This window comes from Populus alba, chromosome 17 (assembly GCF_005239225.2).
Source record: "Populus alba chromosome 17, ASM523922v2, whole genome shotgun sequence".
NCBI classification, from domain to species: domain Eukaryota; kingdom Viridiplantae; phylum Streptophyta; class Magnoliopsida; order Malpighiales; family Salicaceae; genus Populus; species Populus alba.
Genome location: NC_133300.1, coordinates 4779640 through 4791405, shown reverse-complemented (window position 1 = coordinate 4791405; position 11766 = coordinate 4779640). Strand labels below are relative to the sequence as shown.

General features: G+C 38.5%; 3 protein-coding genes across 3 annotated transcripts; 1 reads left to right on the top strand and 2 right to left on the bottom strand.

The window, feature by feature from the left end:
- LOC118040686 (uncharacterized) lies at window positions 1-2073 on the bottom strand (the record flags this gene model as incomplete). Its single annotated transcript, XM_035047689.2, has 5 exons — window positions 1-338; window positions 500-592; window positions 1249-1365; window positions 1516-1602; window positions 1885-2073. Coding segments are annotated over 5 exons (537 nt in total), but the record flags the coding sequence as incomplete, so codon positions are not given.
- Window positions 2074-3682: 1609 nt separating this feature from the next.
- On the bottom strand, window positions 3683-4947 carry LOC118040691 (ATPase family AAA domain-containing protein At1g05910). Its single transcript, XM_073405587.1, has 2 exons — window positions 4674-4947; window positions 3683-4181 (listed from the first exon to the last, which is right to left on the bottom strand). Exons 1-2 carry the CDS (start codon window positions 4912-4914, stop codon window positions 3781-3783), a joined length of 642 nt encoding a protein of 213 aa, XP_073261688.1. The 5' UTR covers window positions 4915-4947; the 3' UTR covers window positions 3683-3780.
- Window positions 4948-6500: 1553 nt separating this feature from the next.
- LOC118040687 (uncharacterized) lies at window positions 6501-7183 on the top strand. The gene is made up of 2 exons (XM_073405522.1): window positions 6501-6570; window positions 6744-7183. Exons 1-2 carry the CDS (start codon window positions 6501-6503, stop codon window positions 7181-7183), a joined length of 510 nt encoding a protein of 169 aa, XP_073261623.1.
- Window positions 7184-11766: the final 4583 nt, after the last annotated feature.

Sequence of the window (11766 nt, the reverse complement as noted above, 5' to 3'; positions counted from 1 at the left end):
CTTTCCCGCATGCAATACCCATGGCACTCTTGAATCTCTCATCTTTTGAACAACAATCTGCATTTGAAAGGGAGAGTAGACTGTATGTCTCTGTGCACTCGCACGTGAGAGAGAGGAGGGGGGTTTCCTAGCAAGGTCTGGTATGTTGTCTGCATTTGAAATTACATCGCCCTATGATCATCCCACTCAACTGGTTGTTACAGGACATGTTTCTTGTTACATACAAGCTGGTTGTCGTCTTTGTCCAGTATTTGTGCTTCCTTTCACTGTTTACACTTCACAATATTCTAACTTCTTTGCAACTTACCAGATACAACAAGGCCCAATACAATAAGAACCTACATCCACAGTAAAAGAGTCACAAATATATCAGACTACAGATGAACTGGGTGGTTAAAAACAGGGAGAGAAATAAACAATGGAGACCTATATATCAGAAAATGACTCAAAACCGAACTCGAGCATGTAAGAAAAGGATAGGGTCCTTAGGACTCCTTACCCAACGAGTAGTTGAAAACTCACTCCACCCATGAGTCACATCAGAAAGATCCTTGAGTGTCGTTCCAATGTACACTAAAGCAAGGGTTATTGGCTGTAAGAAATACCATTGTAGATACGGTGAAGTGATTCAAACCAGCACTACCTTCTCAATTATGTTCTTCCATGAATATCTCATGAGCTAACATAATTAGAAGGTCATAACTATTTTGGAAAAGAATTGAAAACAAAAGAAAACCTAGAATTTCAAATTTTTTAAACACCAATTTAATTTCTCTCTTTGTTTTCTGGATATACACAAAGACAAACTAGCCAGCAATTGAAATGTTTGATCCACAAACTTAACATTGCTTAAGCTTAATGAAAGCACTAAGCATAACAACTGATTACACAAATCATCAAGTACCACCCATAATAATAACAAGTTAGTTGTTCTTCTATGGGGTGAGGACTCCCTCCCTTTGGTCAGTAATCCTCACACTAAAAAATTTTAATCAGTGCACAACATGCCAGTAAAAATCATGTCAGAACATGTTTTAATGTTTATATCAGATAGGGGCAATCAAAGTGGAGACCACATCACATCAACAACATGATTAAACAGGCCCATCAAGCACCAATGCTATCCTTCAATTGATCCACATGAAAATAAATCTCTTTTAAATACATATTTGGCATTTCATAAGGCTTTTGTATCTCGATACAGCATTAAAATTAATTCACCATGTACAATTGGATGAGTGAACATACCATCATTCCTATCCAGGAAGCCAGCATGTATTCTCTTATTGGAACAGGAGTGATGGACAGCAGGTAATTCAGCATTTTGAAAGGCAGTAAAGGAACAAGTCGAAGCAGCAGAACAATCTGCACAACAAAATAAGAAACTTCAGAGATTTCAGAGAAGAGTAAGCCATGTTAGAAATAATGGACAAGAGAGGAATAACAAGGAACTTGCAAATATATGTAGCAACAAAACCACTGAAGTTTTGAGGATCAAATATGAAGCACACAAACCTTGAAGCCAGACTTCTGAATAGCAATTGCAACTGAACTAAACTTTGGGTAATCCTTCAACTTGGAGACAACGAAAGATCTACCAATCTGAAGGCACCAGAATAAGACATAAACTAAACACTCACTTGCAGTATCAAACATAGAAACTACAAATCCTCTAGCTAGTTAGAGAAAACCAAAAGGAAATGAAAATACATAAAAAAAAATGCATGTTTCCTTTTTTTCCCAAGCCTTTAATAGTAAACAACAAACGCAAGCTCAGGTGAGTGATTAAGCACAAGTAACAAAAGATGCGCCTTTTCTCCTTCTATGCATATTATGCTGCTGGAACTAGTAAGTATATACCATTGCAAGAGTCTAATAACTTACTGTTCTTCCTAGAAGAAATGCTGCCCCAGCAGCGCCAATAGAATCGGCAACAAAGCCCACGGGCAACCCGAAAAGATATCCACCACCAAGCTGAAATATGGAGACCAAGTTACAAGAGAAATAGAGCTTACACAGGATAAGTTTTCTTCCACAACTACTTGAAGATATGCAAATGGAGAGAGATCCAAATCAAAGAATTGGGAGTGCATGATCTTGATAGCAGAAGTGGGAGAACAAACAAAGGGCGGATAAGCAAAATAGAAGCCAATAGGATGAAAGGATTGTTTGTGCCAAGAATCTTCGAACCATAAATGATTATGAGGATGGACAGCCAAAATAAAGGAATTGACTTTGAAGCCCTAAGAAGGGTCAGAGTATCAAACCAAAAAATACTGGAGCTGGACCACAGGCCCAAATGAAAAGGCCGGAGGGGCCTAAAGGCAAAATGTGGGCCAAGATGTAGAGGAATTATTAGCTTTAGAGGAGCAAGCCCACATTAAAAGTTCTTTGGCAGGCCCAAGCACAACTTCAGCCTGAGATGCTATACCAAATTTGAATGGTGAGGCAACTACAACCCTGTTTGGCATTATATTTTAAATGGGAGCAGAAATTTTTTTATTTGTTTTAAATAATTTTTTCATGTTCTTAAATCTTTTTTACATTCTAGTATCAAAATTAATTTTAAAAAATAAAAAATCTATTATTTTAATACATTTCTAAATAAAAATCACAACAATTGTTACACACTTTCAGATATCTTCTGCAAGTCAGCCGCGGGGAATCAGGAAGGCAACCAGTTGTTTTATCCAATAACACTAATTCATACGAGATGCCGAGACCACCAGATTCCACAGGAAGACTATATCAATGTTTTAAAAAAGTATGCTATAATATATATACATATATATTCAGTTTATAATTAATTTTGTTTACTAAAAATACGTTAATAATACCCTTACTCTTGACGTTTCTTAAAAAATAATTCAATGGTAGGCAAATTAAAACTAAAAAAGAAAGAAAAAGAATTTAACAACGAGGCTTGCCCGGCCCCGGATATTAAACCTAGTAATGAAATGAGACAACACCTTGAGGAGTTTAGAAGACTTGGAGGGAAATACGACAAGAAATGATCCAATCAGGGCTTCTGTTTTAGAAAGGCCCACATAAGTATCAATTGAGGGCTTGGCGCCTTCCCATCTGTTTTTCTTCTTGTTTCTTGAGTCGCTGCATTTTCTATTTTTTAACTTGTCTCCTATTTTACCAGCATGTTTATTTTTAATTTTTTTATATAGATTCAGTTTTAAATGTTGAAAATAAAATAAATAATTTTAAGACTTAATATCATAATTTTGAATCTCCGAAAAAATACTTGTTTTTAAATTAAATAAAATAATAGCTCTAATACCCTTTCTTCTCCTGTCTCTCTCTGAGTAGTTTGAAGTTGAAGATATTAAACAAACATCTTGGAAACTATGAAAAAATACTCAAGAATATTGTCAATCAGAAAGAGACTAATTTGTACCAGCGATGCTTTTGCTGAAATTCAAACCCTATTCTTGATATGTCAGCTTCAGAAAAGATCCCACTTAGTCCTCCCTGTAAAAGAATGCTACATTGGATATGCCACCAGCCATAATAATACCATGGAGCTTGACAGCTTGTGAGGTCAAATAAGCTTATGGAAACTGTACTCTGGGAGAGAGAGAGAGAGAGAGAGAGGGGTATAGAGAGAGAGAGGGGTATATAGAGAGAGAGAGAGAGACTGCTTTCACTCTAATTTTTTTGCATTGACAAGAAAATCCCGACTTTACATCAGCTACCTGCAAGATTTCTTTTTTTTGGGTTCATTTTTCATTTTTCTTTTATCCTCTGTTTTAAGGGGAAAAGGTATTGAGTTCAGAAGTTTGCAGTGTTCTCGGCAAATTTCACCAAAAACCTCAAAATTGAGTATCTGGGGCCATCATCTTCGATCCCTTTGTCCTTGGTTTCGAAGATTCCCTTCATTATACGAGTGTAGAGCCTTTCAAGCAGTGGAATGCCATAATTTTCAGTGCGCTCCACGAAAAGCCGCTTGATATGATCCACGTGGCTTGATACTTCGGCTTCTGACATTGTAACATCTTGGGATCCACTCCCTTCGGTATGACCAGAAGCTTCTCCTCCTGAAGTTTCATGTCGACTGTCATCGGCTGAAGAGGACTCGGGTCTGTCTGGATTCATATCATCTGCCCCGGCTTCCTGCGGCGGCTTTTCCTGTACTGAATCCTGATGCCGTGATTTATCTTCTGCTGTTGAAGCTGTTTTTCATGAAAAGTATAAAATGATCAGAGAGTTGTGTCCGAAGAGCGATCATATGGCAAATTAAAGAGTTCAGTCAAAGAATAACATTAAATATAACAAATCTAGGACAATTAGGAGCTAAAAACTTCAGATAAAGGGCACAAGCTGAAAGAATGCTAGTTTGGAATATGGGCTGCGAGATCAAATTCATATATTGAATAGAAAAATTCAGATTTCTGGCTTCAGGATTTAGTTGTCAATATTTACGAGAGGTTTTTCTAACAAGGAAAGGAAATTTGAAAACATGAACTACAAACAGGTCATCTCTATTATATACAAGAAGTCGGTGGCTGAGATTAGTTTTACTTGCTACTGATCTATTACATCAGTATCCGCACCAAAATTCAACATGTAAAATGTGTCTTGCAACTTGACATGTTTCAAGACATCATTCAGATAGCTGGGAAAAACAAACAGCAATATCACAAGGACATTACCAATCAACATACCAGCTTGAGTAGCATCAGCATTTTTCTTCTGCCTTTTCAAGGCCTCGTAGCTTTGATCCAGATTAACATCAGGCTGGACATTGCGTAGCCTCGCACTTGTTCTAGTAACTGTTCCAAGCTGCACAACTGGGGTTGAAGGGAAAATAGATCCCCCTAAATCATCTGGTATTTGTACAGGACCCCCTTGAGCAGCAATCTTGTCACAGTATGTGACAAGCGCAGGATCCATCTGTGACAACATTCCATGCACCTGTAAAATATTATGAGAAGGGATTCATCAAATGATTCTTCAGGTGATGGGACAAAATGAGAGGGAAAATCAGGGAAAACCAAAAGGCTTGGAAACTTCCTGCATCCCGAAGCTCATATCCTCAAGACAAATGCTGGCACCATCAGTGCACTTTTATGCTGGGGAATGGGAGGAACTCCCCACAGTTTTATCTATTGTGAGGAGCGATACATTTGAAGTGACAACAGGGATGAGCCTGAGTTTTTCTGAGGAGGATTTCATGGATGGATGTAGTAGCCAAGATGGCAGCATCATTGGTCAGGAGACTTCCTCAAGACGATCAAGGAAGCTTTCAGGGAGCCGGGCATGGGAAAGGGCTAGTGAGACCGGTCATGGAGAAGGGGGTTATGATGTTATTCTGATGACAGATATCCCACACTCTGTGTCTTCTTTGAATAAGCCTATGGGAATTGAAAGATGACGACGTCATCCTCATTTTGGAAAAAATTATCTTGAATCTATGGAATAAAAAGGTAGTTGAATGAAGTACTGTACTAGTTTGTTTTATTTGTCATGACCGTGACAACCTTAGCAGTGAAACAATAAACAGATTACTTATAATGTTTGCTATCTCATTATGCCAGAGTATCTTGCACCTAGGGCTGCAAATAAGCCAAGCTGAGCTGAGCTTTGATGTGTTTGAGCTTAGCTCATCTAATTTTAATAAGGCTTGTCGCACCCGACGTCACAGCAGCCTTCAAAATTATAATATTTAGAAAAGGAATAGATATATGGCATCCTATTCTTTGATGGAGAGGAAAATGTCTTATTTAAGGAGTTGCCACCTAGTATTATGGTCACTAGAAACCCTAATTGGTCAACAGAGATTCTATGGTTCGAAACTGGTTACGTAAAAGGAAAGATATTATCACCTCTTAAACGTCCTGCCTGAGGCAGGCTGCATTGCTAGTTTCATCTTAAATTGTTAAATGTTTATTAGTTTATGCTACGATAATTTGCTTATAATATTCCTGACTCTGGCGCCAATGAATATTCAACTATGAATATTTCCAACTCTGGCGTTGGTAAATATTATATAGTTATAAAACAAAATAAATTTAAATCCATATTTTTATATTCCTGACTCTGGCGTCATTGAATAAACAAATAAAATAAATTTATTTTTACGCATGCACAATCTTTTTATTTTTCTAGTTAAATAAAATAAAATACAATGAAAGAATAATATAAATTTAAACTGGTATTTTTATTCATGACTCTGACGTCAGTGAATAAACCAATAAATTTTATATTGTCTTTATTCATACATAACATATTTTTTTTATTTTTTACTTTTTTACTTTTCTGTTTTTTTTTTATTTTTTTTAGATTGGGTCTTGCCCTATCATATGCGGGCTGGGCTGGAACCAACAAGCCGAAACCCGGTTACTAGCATAAGCTGGTAACCCGTTTTCCTTTTTACCTTCATTTTTTTTTTACCTGCAGGTGTGCATGAACTGCTCACGCACGCCTGCTACAGAAACATGGTAATTAAAATGCAAACCGAAGCTTACCTGTTGCTGCATTTGAAGATGAAGATGACGGTGATGGAGGGCTGGCCAGCTGAAACGTTTTCTTCTCCTCTGTTTTCTCTTCATTCTTCCCCTGGTCTTCTTCCCGTGCTCTCCTTGTCTCTACTGCGCTCATCCATTTTCCTTCTCACTCTTTTAGTTTTCTTTTCATTTTAATCATCCCTTTCTGCTCCCTTCCTTTCATGGCTTCTTCAAGGGAAGGACACTATAGGGGAGTTCGAAAGAGACCATAAGGTCGCTATGCTGCAGAAATACGTGACCCATGGAAGAAAACACGGGTATGGCTAGACACATTTGATACACCTAAAGAAGCTGCTCTCGCTTATGATGGTGCATCTCGTTCTCTTCGTGGAGCTAAGGCGAAGACTAACTTCCCATCACCACCTTCCACTTCTGGTCTCTCTCTCGACCTCAATCTTCCATCCGAGCCTCACCACCACCACCTTCGTTGGAGTTCAAGTCCTCATGTCGGGTCCCACAGGTTTGGTGGTCTTGGTGAGTTCTTGCAGACTGGAGTGGTTTTTAATGAAATGAACTTCAATGCTACTAAGGCTGCAGCAGCTTCTGGGCCAGTAGTGAAGATAGAGGGTCCTGGTGTTGGTGCTGTAGTTGGAGCTCTTCTGCTGCTGGCTGGAAGAGGCGCGCCTTGCTGGTTGCTGATGCATGCTCACAATGCATGGAGGGGCTGAGGATGATGGTTAATGGGGAGAGTGAGAGCGGGGAGGATGAAAAAGGAAAAGGCCGAGGAGGGGGAAGGTATGGCTGGTCTCAGACCAGGGAAGAACAGAGAAAAAAGCCGTGGGGGGGGGGCAGCAGCGGCTAGTCTAGGATTCTGCCGTGCCCCCTCTTTTTTTTGTAAATGTCTTTTTTCGTAGGGTTTCGGGTAATAGCCTTCTTTTGGGGTTTTCTCTTCTTTTAGGGTTTTTCTCTTTTTTTTAGGGTTTCTCTCTCTAATTTCCTCCTCCTCTTTTGCATAGATTGGGATCAATATTTATAGTGCAAGAGTCTCTTCGCTTGCAGGAAGTAAAGTCTCAATCAAACTCATTCTCTTTTTTAAAGTTCGAATTAGAATCGAATTTGAAAGCAGACAACTATCATTATCTTGAAGGTAAGGATTATCTTGAAGATAAGATAATCATTATTTCGAAGGTAAGGATTATCTTGAAAGTAAGGATTATCTCAAAGATAAAAATAGAATGACAAAAGCACATTATAGTCCTTAATTTTCACGCAAGTTGACAAATCACACTTTTCATCGAAATAAGTCTCTGATCTTTTAATTTTACATTTTAAACCCTGTAAAAATTAAATTAAAAGCCAATGGGACAAAATTGGGTTACAACAGTTGCCCCCTCTTTACAATGCTTACAGTGCAAATGCATTAGAAAATTTATTTTCTTTTGACTTTGTATAGTAAGTTTTGTAAAGAAGAATAATTGTGAAAACTCTTCCTCTTTTCCCTTTTTTTTTTTTTTCTCTTTTTATTTTTTTATTTTTTTGTGTAATTGTTTTGGGCATCCTACGTGATGATAAAAGAAATGCGAAGAATTTCGCGAGTTGTCTAATTGTTCCAGGCGATCTGCCCGATAAAGGATAAAACATGAAAAGGGTTTCGCGAGTGGACTAATTGTTCCAGACGACCTGCCAGATGATTGAAAAAATACGAGGATTTTTTCAGGATGGTCACATTGTAATAGGTTACCTGCCCAGTTGGTCACATTGTAATGGATTACCTGTCTAGTGGAAAAATACGAGGATTTTTCAGGATGGTATATTGTAATGGGTTACCGACCCAGTTGGTCACATTATAATGGGTTACCTGCCCAGTATAGGATGGTTTATTGTAATGGGTTACCTGCCCATTGGAAAAATACGAGGATTTTTCAGGATGATACATTGTAATGGGTTGCCAGCCTAGATGGTCACATTGTAATGGGTTACCTGCCCAGTAGAAAAATACGAGGATTTTTCAGGATGGTATATTGTAATGGGTTACCGACCCAGATGGTCACATTGTAATGGGTTACCTGCCTAGTTGGTCACATTGTAATGGGTTACCTGCCCAGTGGAAAAATACGAGGATTTTTCATGATGGTACATTGTAATGGGTTACCAGCCCAGATGGTCACATTGTAATGGATTACCTGCCCAGTGGAAAAATACAAGGATTTTTCAGGATGGTACATTGTAATGGGTTACCTGCCCAGTGAAAAAATACAAGGATTTTTCAGGATGATACATTGTAATGGGTTACCGGCCCAGATTGTCACATTGTAATAGGTTACCTGCCCAGTTGGTCACACTGTAATGAGTTACATGTCCAGTTGAAAATTACAAGGATTTTTTTTTTTTAATAAGACATGATAGGGCTCGAAAATAGGCTTGCATAAGCTCAACTCTGTCATATAGCAAGCTTTGAAAATAGGCTTGCATAAGCTCATTATATCTTAACAAATGAGTTCGAGCCGAGCCCTTAGTGAGCTGAGCTTTGAGCGACTCTAATGGCCTGGCTCATTTGCAGCAGTACTTGCACATGAATGTAGGATGGGAAAATCAGATTTTCTGTGTTGCTGAGCTCATTTGATACCTGAATGTTATTTTATGCCCCGTTCTTGTACGTAGAAAGTAACCTTTCATATAATCTCTAGCCATATGAACTTGTGAATTTGATTCTCCATTTGTATTGAACATGTGCTAGTTGATTGGTGTTATTGATAAGAAGAAGTTTGCTTGCTAGACAGTTCATTTGTAAAATATGGCATAACTAATTTTGATCTTAAGAGCCACACAAATGATACCTTTGTCAGTACCTGATTAAACTAAATTTATATGCATGTTCCATGTTGAAAGAGGATAAAGTATCAAGTCCCATTTTGCAATACTTGAACTCAAAAAAATGAGAGGCTAATGGTGTTAGTGTTTATTCTTATTATAGATCCATTTTTGTGAAGATAGTTGGCCACTTGCTCTTGCATGGATGCTTGCCTATAAATAGGCAATGCATCCAAGCATTATACACACACCAAGGAATAGAGAAGAAGAGTAGAGTGAAGAGAGTGTAATCCCACTAAGTTGTGAGGTATTTGTGAGAGAGTAAGTGAGGTGTTTTCTCCTAGTAATAGAGAGATTTTAGTTGTTCTCTTATTATCTGAGAGAGGTTGTAATTCCCACATTACTAGTAAAATCCTTTTATACTTGCCCGTGGACGTAGCCTAATTGGGTGAACCACGTAAATTCTTGTCTCATTTCTCATTTATCCTATCATTTTAGCCTTTTGTCTTGTCGGGTTTGCATGCCAGTATCCTAACAGTGGTATCAGAGCCTTCTTGGTTGGTGTTGTTAACACGCAAAAGTTATTCGTGTATACGGTTACTATTCACGTCTACAGCACTATTCACCTACACATAACTATTCATCCATACGGTACTGTTCACTTACGTTACTGTTGGCGTATATAGAAAGTCAGTGCGGTGATTAAATACAGTTTAGGAAGTTCTGTCTAAGGAGATTGGGTTTTAAGCGGGATCGTTTGTGACCCCTCCAATCTTTCCTGGGAACTTACTTAGTGAAGTATTTTTCACACGATACTATTTCTATATACGTTACAGATCTGTGAAATGGTGATATCTGAATAGATCACGGTGAATAAAATGGCAGCAAAGTACGAGATTGAGAGGTTCAAAGGGAACAATTTTCTCACTATAGAAAATGAGAATTAAGGCTATCTTAAGGAAAGACAATTGCTTGGCAGCAATTGGGGATCGACCCACGGAGATCACTGATGATGCAAAATGGAATGAGATGGATGGCAATGCTATTGCTAATATACATTTAGCATTAGTTGATGAAGTATTATCAAGTGTGGCGGAGAAGAAAATAGCTAAGGAGATATGGGAGACTCTAACCAAGCTATATGAGTCCAAGTCTTTGCATAATAAGATTTTCTTAAAGCAGAGACTTTATACCCTTTGAATGGCAGAAACCACGTCGGTGACTGACCACATCAACACAATAAGAACTCTATTTTCACAACTCACTACGTTGGGTCAACAAATAGAGGAACATGAACGTGCAGAGCTTCTACTTCAAAGTCTTCCTGATTCGTATGATCAGCTCATTATCAACTTGACCAATAATATCCTCTCAGACTATTTAGTCTTCGATGATGTTGCAGCTGCTATCTTGGAAGAAGAAAATAGGCGCAAAAACAAAGGAGACAGAAACAGTTCAAACCAAGCTGAGGCATTGTTGGTATCAAGAGGAAGATCAACGGAACGTGGCTCCAGTGAGAGTCAAAGGCAGGGGAGGTCCAAATCAAGAAGTAAGAAGACGGTGAAATGCTACAACTGTGGTAGAAAAGGGCACTTCAAAAAGGACTGTTGGTTTAAAAAGGGTATAGAGAATATTGCAGAGTCATCAAAACCTCAAGGATGTGTTGCAAGCACCTCAGAAGATGGAGAGGTTTTATATAGTGAAGCAGCAACAATCTCTACAGATAGAGAAGAGCTCACTGAGGTTTGGCTAATGGATTCAGGAGCAACATGGCATATGAATCCTAATCGGGATTGGTTCCATACATATGAACCCATTTCTGGAGGCACAGTGTTCATGGGTGATAATCATGTTTTAGAGATTGATGGCATTGGCACCATCAAATTGAAGATGTATGATGGCTTAATTCGTACTATTTTAGGAGTGCGACATGTGAAAGACATAAAGAAGAATCTTTTGTCCGTAGGACAATTTGATAGTCTTGGCTGTAAGATCCGAACAGACAATGGAATCATGAAAATTTTCAAAGGCGCGCTGGTGGTTTTAAAGGCAAGAAAGACAGCTGCAAATATGTTTGTATTAATGGGAGAAACACATCATGGGCCAGAAGCATCAATTGCATCAGCCAGTCCGGCAGAAGAGAAGACGATGATGTGGCATCAAAAACTAGGCCACATGTCAGAGAAAAGGTTTGAAAGTTTCTCTCTGATCAGAAGTTACTTTCCCTAGGCTTACAAAGGTTACTTTACCCTTTTGTGAGCATTGTGTTACAAGCAAACAACATAGGTTGAAGTTTGGCACATCAACAACTAAGAGCAAATGCATCTTAGACCTGATTCACTCTGATGTTTGGCAAGCACTAGTTGTATCCTTGGGAGGAGCAAGATACTTTGTATCATTTATAGATGACTTCTCTAGGAGTTGTTGGGTGCATCCAATAAGAAGGAAGGCATATGTGCTCGCAGTCTTTAAAACATTCAAAGCGCGGATAGAACTTGAA